We start from the raw sequence: 17,729 nt of genomic DNA on the forward strand, positions 1-17,729 counted from the left end.
TTATTTTGCACCCTAGGCGAGGATCCCTTCTGCCCCCCCCCCCCCCCCCCCCCCCCCCCGAAAAGAGCTTCCCCGGCTGCGGAAATGCAGGGCTTTTGGCGGTTGGGGGGCTTTTGGTGGGAGGGGTGGGTGCAGTTTGGCACCCCCTAAGGGCCGGCGCGTTATAGGCGAACACCTAGTTCGCCTAGTGAGCGAGCCGGCCCTGACCATTTCAAGCATTTTTTAAACAATTATCTCTGCCTCTTCTATATGGCTCTGACCTAGAGTTATTACCTGAATCTGTCCTGTAAGATGTATTTAAATTGGCATATATGAAGGAAAATATCCTTTCATACTCGTAGATAGTGACTATCATAGAAATATGTTTTACTCTTTTCTGCTTTAAATATATTCCTGCCTCTTCATTCTAGGCCACTTCACCAGTGAATATTGGTAATGTTTTCAGTTGAAATGGAATTTTGTATCATGCTGACAGTTTTCTGTCTCGTAGACAATGTGTTCCATTAAGATTGAGTCTATAGTGAAGGAAAAGAACAGGATGGGAGAGTGCCCAGTATGGGAGGAAAGGGAGAATTCTCTTGTATATGTGGATATCAATTCGCAGAAAGTTTGCCGCTGGAACTCAGTCACCAATGAAATTCAGTGTGTGTCTGTGGGTAAGAAACTTGCTTTTTCTAACAGTACTTGTAGCTGTTTTTGGAATTGGATAAATTACTTGTTGTCAATTATAATTACAGTTTCTCTAAAATAATGACAAGGCACATAATGATCTAAGTCGTGGAAGTAATAAATCTTTGATTTTTACACAGAGCTATTTGTGGCAAGGCAGGCATACGTTGTATGTGTGCATTGGTGTGTGTCAAGCAGTCCAAGGCTGAACCCTGTGGGTTCCCAGGCCAGTTGCACATAAGTAACCAAAGCGTTGTTTATTTTAAAAAAAAGATGTATAAAGATTTTTTTAAAAGATTTATAAATTTGTATTAAGAAAGTTTATTCTATAGCCAGCACATTACTCCAAAACCACACAGCCAGCAAATAAGAAAATGAGCTCAACTGTCTCACACTCTTTGGATTTGCATTAGACGGCACAAACCTTACATTCCAGAATCAGAGGCCAAAGCTCAAGTGTTCTGTACAATGCTAGCAATTGCAATTCAAGCAGGTCATTGTTCAGGCCTCTAGCCCAACAGGAACTGAACTAGTCTCTCTTATTTTGGGCCTTAGTTCAATTATTAGGGTTGCCATTCCCCTGATGGAGGTGGGGTTTTCCCCCACTTTCAGGAGCCCCAATCCGTCTGGGAGAGCCCTGCCCCCAAAGAACCCCGTTGCACCTGACATGCCCAGTGCGATGACATCACCCAGTGGTAATGTCTTCACTCTAGGCATGTCGCAGAGGGGACGCTCTGGCATTTGGCGAAATGCTAGAGAATTTGGCCAAATGCTAGAGCATGATGTGCCCAGCGCAATGACATCACTTCCAGGTGATGTCATTACAGTGTGTGCGCTTTGCACGCATGCCAGAAGCTCCAGGAATCCAGGCTGGAGCCCCCCCACCAGCAGCCAGGTAAGACCTGGCAACCCTATCAATTATAGTTTTTGGTCCAGCAACCTCAGGTGATGATGACATCCAATCAGAACACATTCTTAGGAGAAACCTCTAGAAAAATTACCTCATCCCCCCTGATTCTCCTCCCTCTCTTCAACAGGCTACAGCTAATCATGCCAATCATGGCCAGGATACCAATTAATAACACCTGCAAGATGGACCAGGCCCACTATTACTCCTCCCCCTTGAGGGGGAGACCAGGGGTGCTTTGCCTCACAGTGTGTGTGTAAAGTGTTGTCAAATCACAGCGACTTACAGTGACCCCTTAAGGTTTCAGGGCAAGAGACTAACAGAGGTGGTTTGCCATTGCCTTCCTCTGTCTAGTGATCCTGGATTTCCATGGTGGTCTCCCATACAAGTACTAACCAGGGCTGATCCGGTTTATATTACATTGCTTTACAGAGTCATCAAGTTACTTTAATAATGCAGAGAGTGTGGGAAATAGTTTCCATGTATCTGCTTCCGTCACACATGGAACATAATGCGCCACATCAGTCCTCACTGTCTAGTTTCCTGTCATATGGTAATCTTTATAGTGCAGGATGCTATTGGGCTCACTGGCTTGCTGGTTCAGAAACTTTAGGCAGTTCAAGGTGGAACATTGTTACAACTGCCCCAGAGCCTCTCGGTCCAGGGAATTAGGTGGTAATGTAAAAAGACCACATCTGTTGCACTTCCACAATTTGTTAAACATCAGTAAGTACAGGAAGCCACCATGCTTTCCTTAGGGTTGCCAACCTCCAGGTGGTGTCTGGAGAACTCCTGGGATTACTCCAGGCAACAGAGGTCCGTTCACCTGGAGAAAATGTCTGCTTTGGGAAGCTGGACTCTATGGCATTATACCCCACAGAAGGCCCTCCCCTCCACAAACCCCGGCCTCCTCAGGCTCCATCCCCCAAATCTCCAAGTATTTCCCAACCTGGAGCTGGCAACAATATATATCTCTATATCTCCCTATGTCTGCTTTTGTCTTCCTTCCTCTTCGTCCCATGTACTTGCAAACTGCTGGTGCTGAGTACTTGCTAGCCTCTTCATTGTCATGGTACTAGCAGTGTGGAAGTGCTCTCTGGTGATCAGCTGTGACATATAGCTGGGTAGCGTGATGTGCTTTGGTCACAATAGGAATATATTTTGAACTGGGGCCTGGACCCTGTAGATTAGAGCCCTTCATGAAGCATTTGATCTGTAATGGCTGTTTCACTTGTGTGTATTCTTTCTCATTGTTGTATTCCTGGAACGTGCATTTGCCAGTTCACATTCAGTCTGCAAACGTCAACCTTTATCTTTCTTGGATGGGGTTTATTTGGAGTTCTCCCAGGGCATGGTAATCTCAACCATATTATTAATTGACATTGCATGTATTTGTTGGTACTGTATCACTGTCAAAGAATAGGGCACATCTCTTGTAGAGTTACAGCTACTGGCCTTCTTTTGAAGAAGAAAGCCTCCCGAAGGATTGGCTGCCTTCTCCCCTCGGGAAATGATAGTACATGGATCTTGAGCCCTTTAAAGCTGTAAGTCTGCAGTTCTGACTATGACAATACAGACACACCCATCCAAACTTGTTTTGTAAGGCAGCAGCAGCTGCCTGCCAGCCTCATTAGTCTTCCTGCTGTGTGGATAGTGACCCCCCCCCCAAAAAAAAAGCACTGAACCCATGAAGCTGCTTTATACTGAATCAAACCCTTGGTCCATCAAAGTCAGTATTGTCTACTCAGACTGGCAGCATCTCTCCAGGGTCTCAGGCAGAGGCCTTTCACATCACCTACTGCCAGATCCTTTCAGCTGGAGATGTCAGAGAATGAGTCTGGGACCTTCTGTATGCCAAGCAGATGCTCTGAGTCACAGCCCCTCTCCATTAGTAAAGGAATCAGAAAAATAGACTTTGCTTCTAAATGTAAGCCCTTGGCCACATGGTACATAGTGCAAATTGTCCTGGCTTCCCCTGAATTTGAACCACACCAATTTCTTTCCTACCCGCAGATGCTCGTGTTGGCTCAGTGGCCCTTCGCAAGAGTGGAGGCTATGTGATTGCTCTAGGAACCAGCTTTGCCTTTTTGAACTGGAAAAATCGGAAAGTTGTTACTATTTCTGAGCAGGAATTAGATAAACTGAACAACCGATTTAATGATGGAAAAGTGGATCCACAAGGGAATTTTTTTGCAGGTAATATAAATACGTGTCTTCAATTTGCCTGTTCCTAATGAGTTTCCCATGGGGGAATGAATCTACATAATTCAATGGAACTGATGAAACTATAGTATCCAATAATGTGCATAATCTGTTTTTACAAGCAAAACTTGTGGTTAGCGTTAAAGGGTTTAATAAAATGATTGCTGTGTAGTAGAATGCAATACATACATAGTATCAGCCTCTGATTCCTACTATGAAAATATGTTTCAAATTATTATTGGCAGCACAAAACAATCTTGTTTATGCAAAGAATATCAGCAACAAGTTTGGGATGTTCTGTAGTTTGGATAAGGTGAAATACTGTTTATATATAGTCCCTCTTGAGGATTATTCAGACATAATAAGTTCAGATGTAATAACTAGGCTATCAATAATGAAACAATAATCTTAATTTTTCATCTCTAGATTATTATATGATTAAATGATTTATTATATGATTTCTGAAAAATTTAGTGTACTAAAGGAGACTTTGATAAGAACAGACTCTAATAAATATCCACACCCAGATATAAACAGAGCACATTTTTCTCTTTCTCTGTTCTTCAGATAACTACACAGTAAGTGCCTTAAAATAAGCACTATAGGAAATGGTTAACTACTAATGAGGATGAAAAGGTTTTCTTACTGAAAAGTAAAAAGAAAAAAACAACCACCAAATATCACTGCAGCCAGATAGCGTTCTCCAGAAGTTTTGTAATGATTATAAATATGAAATTGCTAAACTTTTAATAAGTAATGCATCACTTTAATTAGCCTCTTTACAATAGGATTGGAAGGTAGTTACTGTTACACAATTTAAAAAGAAAAGATCAGCAAGAGGAACAGGGTGGGAGATCTATGCAATGTCAAATCTCTTGTCCTAACTTCTGTCCATAATAAACTGGTGGAGGGGGGGGGAAATAATTTCTAAACAGTATTGTGGAACTGAGCAGTGACTCAAGAAAGCTCACCCCCTGTCACAAATTTTGTTAGTCTTTAAGGTACTACTGAACTCTTGCTCTTTTTTATTCTGGAATGTTATGCTATGTTTGTAACACGAAGAAGAAGAGATTGGATTTATACCCCGCCCTTCACTACCCGAAGGAGTTGCAGAGCATTTTACAATCTCCTTTCCCTTCCTCTCCCCACAACAGACACCCTGTGAGGCAGGTGGGGCAGAGAGAGCTCTCTTGAGAACGGTCCTTGAGAGAACAGCTCTGAAAGAACTTATGACTGGCCCAAGGTCACACCAGCAGCTGCATATGGAAGAGTGGGGAATCAAACCTGGTTCTCCCAGATTAGAGTCCGTGCTCTTAACCACTACACCAAACATGGGCAGTAATATCCAATTTATACAGCAGAAGAAGCCTTGGCGAAGAAGAATCAGTATGGGTTTTTCTTCACTGATTTTTTAGAGTCCTTTGAGTTCTGCAGGCATGTTAACAGGAACAATCTGGTAGGCAATACATACTTGATAGGTTGTCGAAGGCTTTCATGACTGGAGTTCATTAATTGTTGTAGATTTTCTGGGCTGTATGGCTGTGGTCTTGGCATTGCATTGTAGGACCTGACCTCCTTAGGAAAGCTCCTCCATTAACATGTTCAAAGCCTGGGGAACTTCTACAAGATAATGACTCAGCCCTACCCCACCTTCCTGAGTAGATATAAATTACCTGCCTACCATTTTTCTTCTCACCTTGACACAGAGTACTCCATCTTTCTGTATTATACCTCTGCGGATGCCAGCCACAGCTGCTGGCAAAACGTCAGGTTCTACAATGCCAAGACCATGGCCATACAGCCCGGAAGATCCACAACAACTAATACATACTTGGTTAGTCAAAAGGCTTTTAACGAAGTTCCTTATTAAAGGCCCCTAGGGAAACTCAGCAAGCATGACAGAGAGCAATGGCCATGGTCAGGGGTCATTTCGTAGAAAAAGAGCTAGGGGAACTCATTAGCATAACTCATTAGCATATGCCACACACCCTGACATCAGGGGCCCGGCGGTGGACCTGCAAGGCCGGCGGAAGTGCGAGGAAGCCCCGCCAAGGCCCTCCCTGTCCCCAGGCAGGCAGGGGTGGGGAGAGGCGGGGAGGAAGCAACTTACCCTCCCTCTTCTCCTGCCTCCTCCTGGCTGAATGAGGGCTGGAAGCAGGGCGGCCAGAAGCAGGGGGCGGGGCTTCATCATGTGCCCCGCCCCCCGCCCCTCACTCGGGGGAACTGTGTTCCCCCGCGTTCCTCCCCGGCATCTATAACTGATGCCATTTGTTTGTAAAAATAGGATTAGTTCTTTATAATTCCCCCCCGAAATGACCTCTGGCCATGGTTACATTCTTTGTTCAGCACTTCAGGGCCTCTTATCTGCTTCTGCTTCTCGTTCTCTAGGTACCATGGCAGAAGAGACTGCTCCTGGTGTGAGAGCAAGGCACCAAGGGGCTCTTTACACTCTTTTCCCTGACTGCAGTGTTGTGAAGCAGTTAGATCACGTGGATATCTCAAATGGTCTGGACTGGTCACTAGATCACAGAACTTTCTTCCACATCGATAGCCTGGCTTATGCTGTGCATGCTTACAGCTACGACGAGTGCACAGGACGAATCGGTACCCGTTCTTTCTTCATATTACAGTGACTACCGGTGCAATCCTAAACAGGGATACCCCCTTCTAATTCCACTGAGATAGGCTTGCCAACCTCCTGGTGGGGCCTGGATAGAATGGCTGCTTTGGAGGGTTGCCTGAATGGCGTTTTACCCTGCTGAGGTCCCTCCCCTCCCCAAACCTTGCCCTCTTCAGGCTCCACCTCCAAATCTCTAGGTATTTCCAAACCCAGAGCTAGCATCATTAAACGGATCAACAGAGTCTGCAGTCTACAGAGCTTTGGAGGGTGGACTCCGAGGCATTCTACTGCATTATAGCCCACTAAGGTCCCTCCTGTCCCCAAATTCCACCCTCTCCAGGCTCAGCTCTCCAACCCTGAACTGGCAATCCTAGATTTAGAAGGGTTTAGGATTTGCACGGTCAATGAATAATCCATAGTAAATCAGTAGGGCAATTTTCAGTGCAACCTTTATTCTTTCTACAATGTGTCAGCTGGCATACTATGTTTTTCTTTAATTATTGACACAAAGCAATTTTTTTTAACCAAACCGGGGGTGGGTGGGAAGGGACTTGTAGTAACAATGAGTTTGGAGTGGGCAGATTTATCATTTACTTTGCCTCTTCTTATGAATTAAACAACCATATATATATATTTTTAAACCGAGGAACTTGAAATTTACTTTCCAAGCTGGCTACAATATATCGAACAGTTCTGCATTTCCCCCATATATAAAAATACAGTCTGAACTCATGAAGACTTACCTAATGAGATGCTACATTCAGTGTCACCACATCCCCCCTCCCCCAGATAGATGTCCTGTGCTTTCAAGGGCTGTACGACAGAGAGACCAGTTTAATCGGGCAGCTTAGCCATGGTACTTGCAGTAATAAGGAATGTTCCAGCACTGGAGTTGCATGGTAATGTAGGAGCCCCACTGTTAGAGACAGGTGACCCATATTTTCCATGGCATTCTTATGCACTCCTCACTTTTTCAAGCAATGAAAAACTCCAGGGTATAACTTCCTTTGGATGAGCGAGCATTCACACACTGTGTGCCCAATATCTGCTTTATTTACAAATATTCAGGCAGATGTAAGAAGGGACTCCTACTAGAAGCAGATTCAACATCTGGCAGAACAGATAGATAGATGACAGAGAGAAAGAGATCTTGCAACCCAAAAAGCCTCCTTTTCAGCTGTTCACGCAAGTCTTTCCTGTCCTTTCCAAATGCTGCCACCTGCTGGTTTTTTAAATACCTACTCACACATCTGTGGGGTTCCTTTTAGTAGAAGGGGTGAAACCCTTTCCAAGCATTGAGAGGTAAATATTTATTTATTTATTTATTTTGGATCCCCCTGAGGGGAATTTTTATTGATTTTTTGCAGACTACAAACTACAACCGAGAATATAGGGAGGGGAACTACATCTAAGGGAGAAAGAAAAAAGACCCACTAATAACTAAAAACCCAAGAGTAGGAGATCAATACATCATCTTAACTCAATGTTAGTTTTAAAAAGCTATTAAAACAATGAACATAGTCGGCTATGCCAGGTTAATTATCTTTTAACTATTCATTTAACTGCTTAAAGAAAACCCCTGAGCATCCCAAAATCATTTCAGAGTTTTCAGGTACAAATCAGAGTCTTTCAGCCACTATTTATTCTTCTCTTTTCTAATCCTTAATTTATATGCAGTTTTGGGGGCAGCCCCCCCTTTTCAGAGGGTGAGTCCTCGTCCGAAGACCACGAGCCTAACTTGCCATCGGATTTGCTTTCTTCTTCTTCCTTCTTGTCCTCAGCTGGTTCCCCGAGCTGTGTTTGCAGTAATTCACGTGCCTTAAGAACAGAGTCAATCTTTTCTTTTTTATCGTGTAGTTTGAAAATGACACATTCTGGGATTAACCATCTATAACTGATGCCCTTTGTTTGTAAAAATAGGATTAGTTCTTTATAATTCTTTCTCTTCTTTCTTATGTCAAATGGAATATCTTTTAAAATCCTGATGTCGTTGTCCCCAATTTTCAAGGGAGTTCCCGTAGTTGCTTTCAAAATAGAGTCTCTCACTAGTCTCTTCGAAAATCTGACTACTATTTCCCCAGGCAGATTATTTTTCTTCACCTTCTCCTTCACCTTCTCCCCCATTTGCTCCATTGCTTTTAATTATTGAGTTAATTGTAGCTGCTGTGAAGCCAAACTCTGACCAATTACTGGCAGTTGTTGCTTAATACTGGTCATCTCATCCAGCAGAGGGCACAAGGAATCTGCCAACATTCTTGAAAGCTCAGTGGTCTCCTCCGTTCGAGGACTACCCACTAGTTTCGCTTTCAAAAGTTTTTCTTTCTCCCGTTTCTTCCCCACCATCTTTTAGGATTTGTTTACTTATCAAAAAGTTGCTAAAGTCTCTGATATTCTCCCAAATGCTTATCTGCGCTCTGGTAAGTCTCTGAAAGCAGTTTCAAACGAAATTTTCCACCACCCCTCTTTATTCCGTGTTTTTGTTCATGCATATGGGAGGGGCCCCTCCCCCGCTCGCTTCGCATCGCTCTTTAAGGGGGGCAGCTTTCTTTTTAATTCTTCATACTCGCTTCAACCCGACTCACAGTTCGTTGTTGGCCTACTGGCCTTGCTCGGCTTCGGGAGATGCGTCTGCCTGCATGTCGCCATAAACCGGAAGTCGAGAGGTAAATATTTATTTATGTTATTTACTGTCTGCCTTTCCTACTGAGACATTCAATAAACAATGCAATAGGATTAGGGCTGTGAAAACCTGGAACCAACCAAAAATGTCAAACACGTGCCAAAACATACAAACAACCTGATTATAATGACATCACAAACCCTAAGTATCAAACAAGTCTCTATAAACCTTAAATTGTGTCCTAAACAAGAGGAAACGTGGGATGATATAAGTGTTTTAATAAATGAATAAGAAAACAGTAAAAAATGGGGGCGGCGGACCCTGCCAAATAAATAATACCAAGATAAATGAATACAAAAGAGATAGATGACATTAAACCAAACAGAGCATTGTAACCACAACCACAGCGGTAAATGAATAAATGTCCATTTAATTACATCATAACAGATGAAGATTTTATAAATAAAGTAATAAATGGGGAGGAAGGAAGTGCTTCATACAAAGAGAGAAAGAGAGGCGAAAAGAGGGTGGGGGAAGGGGAAGGAGCAGCCACACCAAGACTGCGTGGCGTGTGCCCTGCCTGGCTGCCCCCTGAGGGCTGGCATTTGCTGGACACCATAGAAATGGGCTGTAGTAGTGTGCCTCCACCTCCACCAGTAGTCTCTGTGCGGTTACAGATCTCCCACCTATTAGAAAATAACTTCCTAACAATTAGGTCTGATTGAAGAAACATCCACAACCAAAAAAGGCCATAACTCTTTTCAAGTGCCTCTTTTAGGCCAAGCCATAAACATTCACAGTAATTAGTCTGTAAACTCATGACCAGATTCCTCTCAGAAGGCAAGGTACAGGGGGAAAGTATCTAAATTCTTAGAGAATAGATCTGATCTGAGGTGTTTTTGTTCTTTAAAATATACAGTGAATTGATAAAGGGGGCAATGTTTCAGTCACACAGCCCAAGCACACTGAATGTGTTATTCCTTCTGCAGGTGACTGCAGAACAGTGTACAAGATGGAAAAGGAGGAAGCAATGCCTGATGGGATGTGTATTGATGTGGAAGGGAAACTTTGGGTGGCCTGCATTGATGGTGGACGAGTGATCCGTATTGACCCTGAGACAGGTAAAAGATTAATGAGAAGTCTGTATTTATCTGAACCAAATGTGGGGAGTGTTTACAGACTGCATTTTCATTGGATGTGGCCTTTGCATTTATTCAGGACATATTTTAAAATGTTCATGAAATGTCTTGAAATACTTGTCCGTTGATGAGCCCACAGTAGCTTTTGAATGCACTCCTGGATAGTCAATCCACCTTTTCCTAGAGTGGGTCTATTTAGGGTTGCCAAGTCTTACCTGCTGCTGGAGCGGGGGGCTCCCGGCTTGTTCCTGGAGCACGTGCGCGCACCGCAACCCCGTCACCCGGAAGTGACGCGACCACACCGGGCACGCTGGGGGAGGGGCCACGACCATCTGAGGGAAAACCATAGAGTTTTCCCTCGGATAACTGTGGCCCCGCCCCCAGCGTGCCCGCGTCACTTCCGGGTGACGTGCACATCGGGGTGGAGTCCCCCCCGGGGCCCGATCCGCCGGCGGCAGGGAACGGGCCTCTGGGGTGGGGGTTTCCCTGCCCCCCGGGGGGACTTGGCAAGCCTAGGTCTATTCCAGTTTACACATTACCAGAAACACTCCTCCCCCCTTGTGGCATACAGCAGTTAACCCTTGTGAATCACAAGCTGCCAGTGCTCTAGGATTTCCAGCTCTGGATTGGGAAATACCTGGAAGTTTCGGGGGTGGAGGCTGGGGAGGGTGGGTTTGGGGAGGGAACCGACCTCAGCAGGGTATAATGCCATAGCGGCCTTGCCTCCAGAGCAGCCATTTTCTCCAGGGGAACGGATCTCTGTCATCTGGAGATCAGCTGTAATAGCAGAAGATCTCCAGGTGCCACCTGGAGGCTGGCAACCCTATGGTGCTCACACAGTACCCATACACCTTTTATACCAGTGTGTGGTTTTCAAAGCATGTTTGTTTCCCTAACACATTCTGGTTTAGCATTTATGCTATAACAACATAATCTGACCCTGAGCTATCAAGGTTTGTTTATCAGAAAGAAGGGCTGTTATGTGCCATGCTGTCAGCTCAAAGCAGCCGTGTGTGTGCTGTTTATATTGACTTTGTTAAATGTGTACGACTTGAAGCTTCACACCAACCTTTTTTGGATGTTATGTCTGGGGGAATTGAACTTTATGTGCTAGGGTAGTATGCCACCTGTGGTCCTCCCAATACATGTGGTTTCCATTTAATCAGAATAGAGCACCATATGAATTTTCAGCTTAAATATACTTGGTGCCCTATTCAAACAAAATGGTGCCTGTGCATATCATAGAGTTACCATATTTTGAAAAGCAAAAAAAAGGGACATATTTCCCAACTAACTACTTAAAAGAAGTTATCACAATGACAAATTTCGTTTTAAATACCCCTACTATTTTATTTTTTATTTTTATTTGATTTATACCCCGCCCTCCCCATCGAAGCAGACTCAGAGCAGCATATATAAAATGCCATCGCTAAATCGATATAGATAAAGGCTTAAAAACACAACCTAAGGTGCTAGTAAACAATTTAAATGGTGATGGCGAAAGCAGAGTAGCAGCACCAACATTTTAGTAAATGTAGTCAGTACTTGATGTTAGAATCGGCAAAGCTCAGGCTGTTGGTGGTGGTATTGGGCACAGGGCCTTCGTGTGTGAGGTGTGGCTCCTTAACTAAAGGCCTGGTGAAAGAGCTCCATCTTGTAGGCCCTGTAGAACTGCAAAAGGTCCCACAGGGCCCTGAGGTCTTCTGGGAGCTCATTCTACCAGCTGTGATAATTAAGATGTGATAATTGCTAATAACTAGGAATATTTCTAACCTTTCAACCCAAAAAAGAGGACATTTTCATCAGTTTTTAAAAAGAGCCCAAAAGAAGATGGAAACCAATAAAAGAGGACGTGTCCTCTAAAAAAGAGGGTATCTGGTAACCCCAGCATATCAGGAAGATCATAGGCCGCAAAATGCTCTCAGTTCACCCAGCTGGTATACCCTCACATGTAATGTCTGAAAAAGGCTACCAACCAACCAAAATCAACAGGACACAGTTAAAAGTCCAGTCTGCAAACAGGACCCTTTCCCCTAGTAAAATGTATGGGAAATTTATCAGCCTCATGAAGAGACTTGCACAGGTACAAACTGTTATCATCTTTCTTACCAAATGCAAATGACTGGATATTATGCCTAAAGACAAAAGATATCTGACAAAAGGGAGCTTTGGGTCTTGAAAGCTCATATCCTGAAAACTTTGTTGGTCTCTGAGGTGCTACAGGACTTCAATCGAGCTGTATAGGAGAAGTAACACTCCTGTCTAAAATAATCCAGGAGCAGTTTTATTTAACTAATTTGATATCTGTCACGGTGATGGCCAGTTTTCCATCAATTCACCGGCTCTCTTTTGAAGCTAGAATCAATAAGCAAATTCATTTTGGTTGCTAAGAAGAGAGAGTGTTAAATGAACAACCATATTCAACAACAGTCGTCAGTGCAGGATGTTATGTTAAAGGCTTAGCTCTTTTTCCATGCCAAAATAATGAGAAAGTCACAAGAAAAATTAGCTTTAGGTAGGAGATACTTTGGTTGTAATCTCAGTTATACCCTGACCCATACTGTGCTATTACCAATATATATCTCGATCAATCATTATTTGTTACAAGTTATTCAGGCAAAATGTCTCTGTCTAACCTTTCTTTATTGGTCTACAGGGAGAAGAATTCAAACTGTGAAGATGCCTGTTTCCAGGATCACATCTTGCTGCTTTGGAGGGAAAGACTATTCTGAAATGTACATCACTTCTGCCTATGATGGACTGAACAGCGCAGCCTTAGCAAAGGAACCTCAGGCTGGGGAGATTTTCAAGGTAAACAGATATTGTTTCCCTCACAAAATGGATTGAACCATTGGATGGGTATAAAAAAAAATTAAGTCTTCTGGCCTAGGGTTAAAGGTAGCAAAATGTGAACCCTGTGCTACTTGAATTCCCCCCCCCCTCTAATTTTCTCAATAGTTCACTGCAAAGGAGTCAGACTCTTCTTGCACTGGGCTATGTTTTGTTTTGTAGGGCAAGGTGAGGCGAGAAAAGGCATTTTCCACACTGGTTGTTTGCCCCAGATTGAATGCTATTTTGATCCCCCCCCCCCGCTTCCAATCCCCCGACAGCACTGAGGTGCTTTCATGCACCCCCTAGTCCCCTCCCATAATTCCTCCAATCCTCCCCAAACCTGTTTTACTGTGTTCCTAAAGTCCTAAAGTGAATTACAGGAGCTGCGGTGGCTCAAGTGGTTAAGACGCTGAACTGCAGGCTGTGGAAGGTCAGTAGTTCAGCAGTTCGAGACCCGGGTGCCGCATGATGGAGTGAGCTCCTGCCAACTTAGCAGTTCGAAAGCAAGAAATTGCAAGTAGATAAATAGGGTCCACTTCGGTGGGAAGGTAACAGCGTTCCGTGCGCCTTGGTGTTTAGTCATGCCGGCCACATGACCACGGAAACGTCTTCGGACTGCGCTGGCTCTTCGGCTTTGAAACGGAGATGAGCACCGCAACCCTAGAGTCGGATTCGACTGGCTTTCGAGCAGGGGAACCTTTACCTTTACCTAAAGTCTCACAAGAGGGATTTCACAAGAATTTGGGAATCCCTGATAGAAGGAGTATAAGATGCTCTGGGGATCAAGCAGAATATAAAAGCAGTGGGGGTGGGGAGTCCGAGATGCAGCATCAGGCAGCAGCAGAGGAGCAAGATGTGATCCTGGAAGCAGGCATCTTCACAGTTTGAATCCTTCTCCCTGTAGAGCAGCAGAGAAGGGTCAGGCACACATTTTGCCTGGCAGCATCAGGCAGCACTGCCACTGGAATGTTGTGTATGCAAGTAGCGCCATCAGTGTCATTCAGTGTCATGTTTTCCCAATAAACCCTGGTTCCTTCAGCAGTTTGAGCTATCAATTGATGCAAAACATGGACAAAACCCAGCAGGCTTTCCTTAATAATGTTGCATCTGAATATACTATTCCAGATGAATTATTGCAGTCCTCGGTAAGCAATGTCGATCTAAGGAAATGGATTTATAAAGAAGATGCCCTAATAGGCAATTTTTTAATCAGTAAATCAAAATTTTCTCCGTGGTACAAAACCATCAAAAAAGATGATCTCAGAGTGTGTTATTTGACTGAAATTACAGTTTATAAGCTCAGGGTAGCATTCTCATCATTACGTTTCCAGTCAATGAGAACTGAGATGCTGCTTGGACGATTAAAAAAAACACCCTGTAGATCAGCGTATATGCATCTGTGGAACCTCGATTGATGACCTGCCTGCCACATTATTTTTCAAATTGTCCTTTATACTCGGAACCAAGGGAAATATTTCTCGCCAATATATTGTCTGGTCTCCATCCTCTTTTGGACTCTGATAAATCTTTATGTTGTCAGATACATATCCTTTTGTTTCCAACAGGATGGCACTTTTTTCTCTAGCTGCCAGGAAAATAAGAGCAAATGTAGCAACTAGGAAGGTATCAACTGATACAGCTGCTGCTAGTTAGTTTGTTAGAAATTATCAGATTTTAAAGCTGACTAAATCTTAGATAACATGTTTTATATTGCCATATTTTATTGATGTATTTTATTGTTATATCTGTAAGTACATTTTATTATAAATGATTTCAGATTGTGAAGGCCTGTGGCCAAATACAATACATTTTCTACCTACCTTTCCTTTTCTCTCAATCACCAACCATTTGGGATCGCCTGACACAAAGGCCAGGGAGTGACGGAATCATTTCACACAACACAGTGGAGGTTCAAGCCTGTGACTGCTCTCCCACTGTAGAAAATCAGGGGGCAGGCTACAGTGACTCGTGCAGCATCTACTCTGAAGAAAACAAACTAATGACCTGTTCCTTTTTCCTAAACAGGTAACAGGATTGGGTGTGAAAGGAATACCCCAGTACTACTTTGCTGGTTAATTGTTTGTGCTAAAAGCAAGTCAGGCAGAATCAATGAAGAAGAAGAACAGAATATGGATTACATGAAGATTTTAAAGTTGCACAACTTTCTTTTTTTCTAGATAGTTGCAGTTGTGCATGCAACTATTAACAGGACTAAGCAAACCTGTAGAAGATTTTTGCCTATATTTAGAAATCTTTTGGTTGGTGCCAAAAATGTTGACAAAATAAAAAACAGTAACAGGAATTAAATGGTTCATGTAGTATTTTGGTATTCTGTGTATCCCCCTCAACAACAACAAAAAAGCCAACACTATGCTGCGGATTATTAGGAAGAGAATTGAAAACAAATCAGCCAGTATCATAATGTCCCTGTACAAATAGATGGTGCGACCTCATTTGGAATACTGTGTGCAGAATTGGTCACCACACCTCAGAAAGGATATTATAGCATTGGGAAAAGCACAGAAAAGGGTAACTAGAATGATAAAAGGGTTGGAACACTTTCCCTATGAAGAAAGGTTAAAGCGCTCGGGGCTCTTTAGCTTGGAGAAACAATGACTTATACCCCGCCCTTCACTTGGAGTCTCAGAGCGGCTTACAAACTCCTTTCCCTTCCCCTCCCCACAACAGACACCCTGTGAAGTAGGTGGGGCTGAGAGAGCTCTGACAGAAACTGCTCTTTTCAAGAGCACCTCTGGCAGAACTATGGCTTGCCCAAGGTCATCCAGCAGCTGCATGTGGAGGAGTGGGGAATCAAACCTGGTTCCTCCAGATTAGAGTCCACACACTTAAGCACTACACCAAACTAGCCCATTTACATAAGAAAAACGTCTAATTAGGAGATCTAGGTAGGTTGATCTGTCGAAGCAATAGATAGCCTTCCAGATCTCATAATTAGAACCTATAAGAGACAACAGGGAAAATGTTCTTAGCAGTGTAAGGAACTCTGCCCTTGTTTCATTTTCTAGAAAGCATCTGTTCTGTCACAGCAACATGTGATTCTGTCTGTACTTGATGACAGCTGTATCCAGAACACTCAAAAGCCTGAAAGTCTTTTTTTTAAAGTACAGAAGTTTTTAAAATTTATCTGACCACTTTGACTAATTAAAATGTAAACCACAAAATATCGTTAGAAATCAGATAAAATAATTAAAAAGGATATTTAATATTCCAACAGCAGAAGATATCTATTTTGCACTTCCTTTACTTAGCTGTTTCTATATCCTCTTGTCATTTTGGTTCATACTTATTTGCCTATCGTTCACACCTTGTTTCTTGTTTCCTTTACAGTAACAGGAATTGGCTAGCAATAGTTGGGGAAGAGGTAGCTGACCTCTGCAGAGAAGTCAGAATACAGTGAAATGAAAGTTTAGCTGAAATTTCCCTCTAAGGTGGCTTTCTCTCTTGACAGGGGGCATCTTTGCCAAGTCTTTCTTCTCACTGCAGATACCAACATTACACCAGTGCTGTTCTCTGTATCTGGGTCCTTTAACAGGGTGGAAGGCCAGCACTTCAAGGAGTAAGGAGGACTGAAATGTAGGGCAGAGCAGGAAAATTCCTGTTCCATGAGCAGAGCTCTGCTTGCATTACTTTAGATGTGTTGTTGTTGTTGTTGTTCAGTCGCATAGTCGAGTGCTCCCTTCTCATTTGGTGTAACCTTATGTAAATAATTTCTGTCTGCTGTTTCATAAATTTCCTTCCTAAATTTCACAACAGTATTGTTCTCTGGTGAACTTTTCATAAAGCTTCATGTTAGGAAGTTTTAAACTTCAGTGAACGTAGCTTTCTGAAAAATTGTTAATTCTCCCACAATTTGGGAAACATTGCTTTTTGAGCTGATTTTCACTCAAATATGCCTTGGGTCCATGGTGTACTTTACTAAAAATCAGGGGGTTTTGGGGGCTGGAGTGTGCCGGAGCACTGCTCCGGGAGCCCAGGCGCCAGAGGCAGTGGCACAAGCCCCGCCCCCAGCTCCCCGTGCTGCGGCCACCTGCTGCCTCCCCAGGCCAGTGGCGGAGCGCTGTGGCCCTGGGAGGGCAGAAGAGGCCCCCCTGCCGCCTCCCTGGGCCAGTGGCGGAGCGCTGCGGCCCTGGGAAGGCAGAAGAGGGGCCCCTCGCCACCTCCTGGTGTAAGTGAGGGATCTGCGGAGGGTGGCGGAGGCTTTATTGGGGGAGTGAGGGGAGTGGGAGAGCCTCCCCCTTCCCCCCATCTCTTTGCCCTCTTTCTTTCCCTCCTTTCCTTTCCTTTCCCTCCTTTTCTTTCTTTCTTTTCCTTCCTTCCTTCCTCTCTTTTCTTCCTGTCTTTCTTTCCTTCTCTTCTTTTCCTCTTTCTCTCCTTCTTCCCTTCTCTCTTTCTTTCTTTCTTTCCCACCATCTTCTCTTCTCTTTTTCCCTCCTTTCCCTCTTTTCCTCCTTCTTCCCTTCTCTCTCTTTCTTTCCCTTCTTCTTTCCTTCTCTTTCGTTCCCTCTTTCCTTCTCTCTTTTTATCCCCTCTTTCCTTCCTTTCCCCCCCCCCACTGGCTGCGGAAGGGGAGGCTTTTGAATATGCCTTCCCCCCCTTTTGCTTCCCCTTCTGACATCACTTCTGGTGATGTCAGGTGGCGTTGCATATGCTAATGAGCTATTATGCTAATAGCCTAGTAGCTCATTAGCATACCGTATGTTAATGAGCACCTGCAGCTCT

At 43.7% G+C, this 17,729-nt stretch overlaps 1 protein-coding gene across 2 annotated transcripts in view; it reads left to right on the forward strand.

Moving 5' to 3' along the window:
- The window catches only part of LOC107110220 (regucalcin-like), a 30,309-nt gene extending 15,026 nt beyond the window's left edge, over positions 1 to 15,283 (forward strand). The window contains exons 3-8 of one of the 2 annotated variants that reach the window (XM_015410969.1): positions 491 to 656; positions 3,590 to 3,772; positions 6,167 to 6,382; positions 10,008 to 10,139; positions 12,814 to 12,968; positions 15,015 to 15,283. In XM_015410969.1, coding sequence (XP_015266455.1) covers positions 494 to 656; positions 3,590 to 3,772; positions 6,167 to 6,382; positions 10,008 to 10,139; positions 12,814 to 12,968; positions 15,015 to 15,065 — 900 coding nt within the window. In that variant the 5' untranslated portion in view covers positions 491 to 493 and the 3' untranslated portion in view covers positions 15,066 to 15,283. Of the gene's footprint in view, positions 1 to 420; positions 657 to 3,589; positions 3,773 to 6,166; positions 6,383 to 10,007; positions 10,140 to 12,813; positions 12,969 to 15,014 lie in introns of those variants that run through there. The other variant, XM_015410970.1, reaches the window with a different exon arrangement.
- The last annotated feature ends 2,446 nt before the right edge of the window (positions 15,284 to 17,729 follow it).

This window comes from Gekko japonicus, unplaced genomic scaffold (genome assembly GCF_001447785.1).
Source record: "Gekko japonicus isolate JY-2015 unplaced genomic scaffold, Gekko_japonicus_V1.1 scaffold244, whole genome shotgun sequence".
NCBI lineage: Eukaryota > Metazoa > Chordata > Lepidosauria > Squamata > Gekkonidae > Gekko > Gekko japonicus.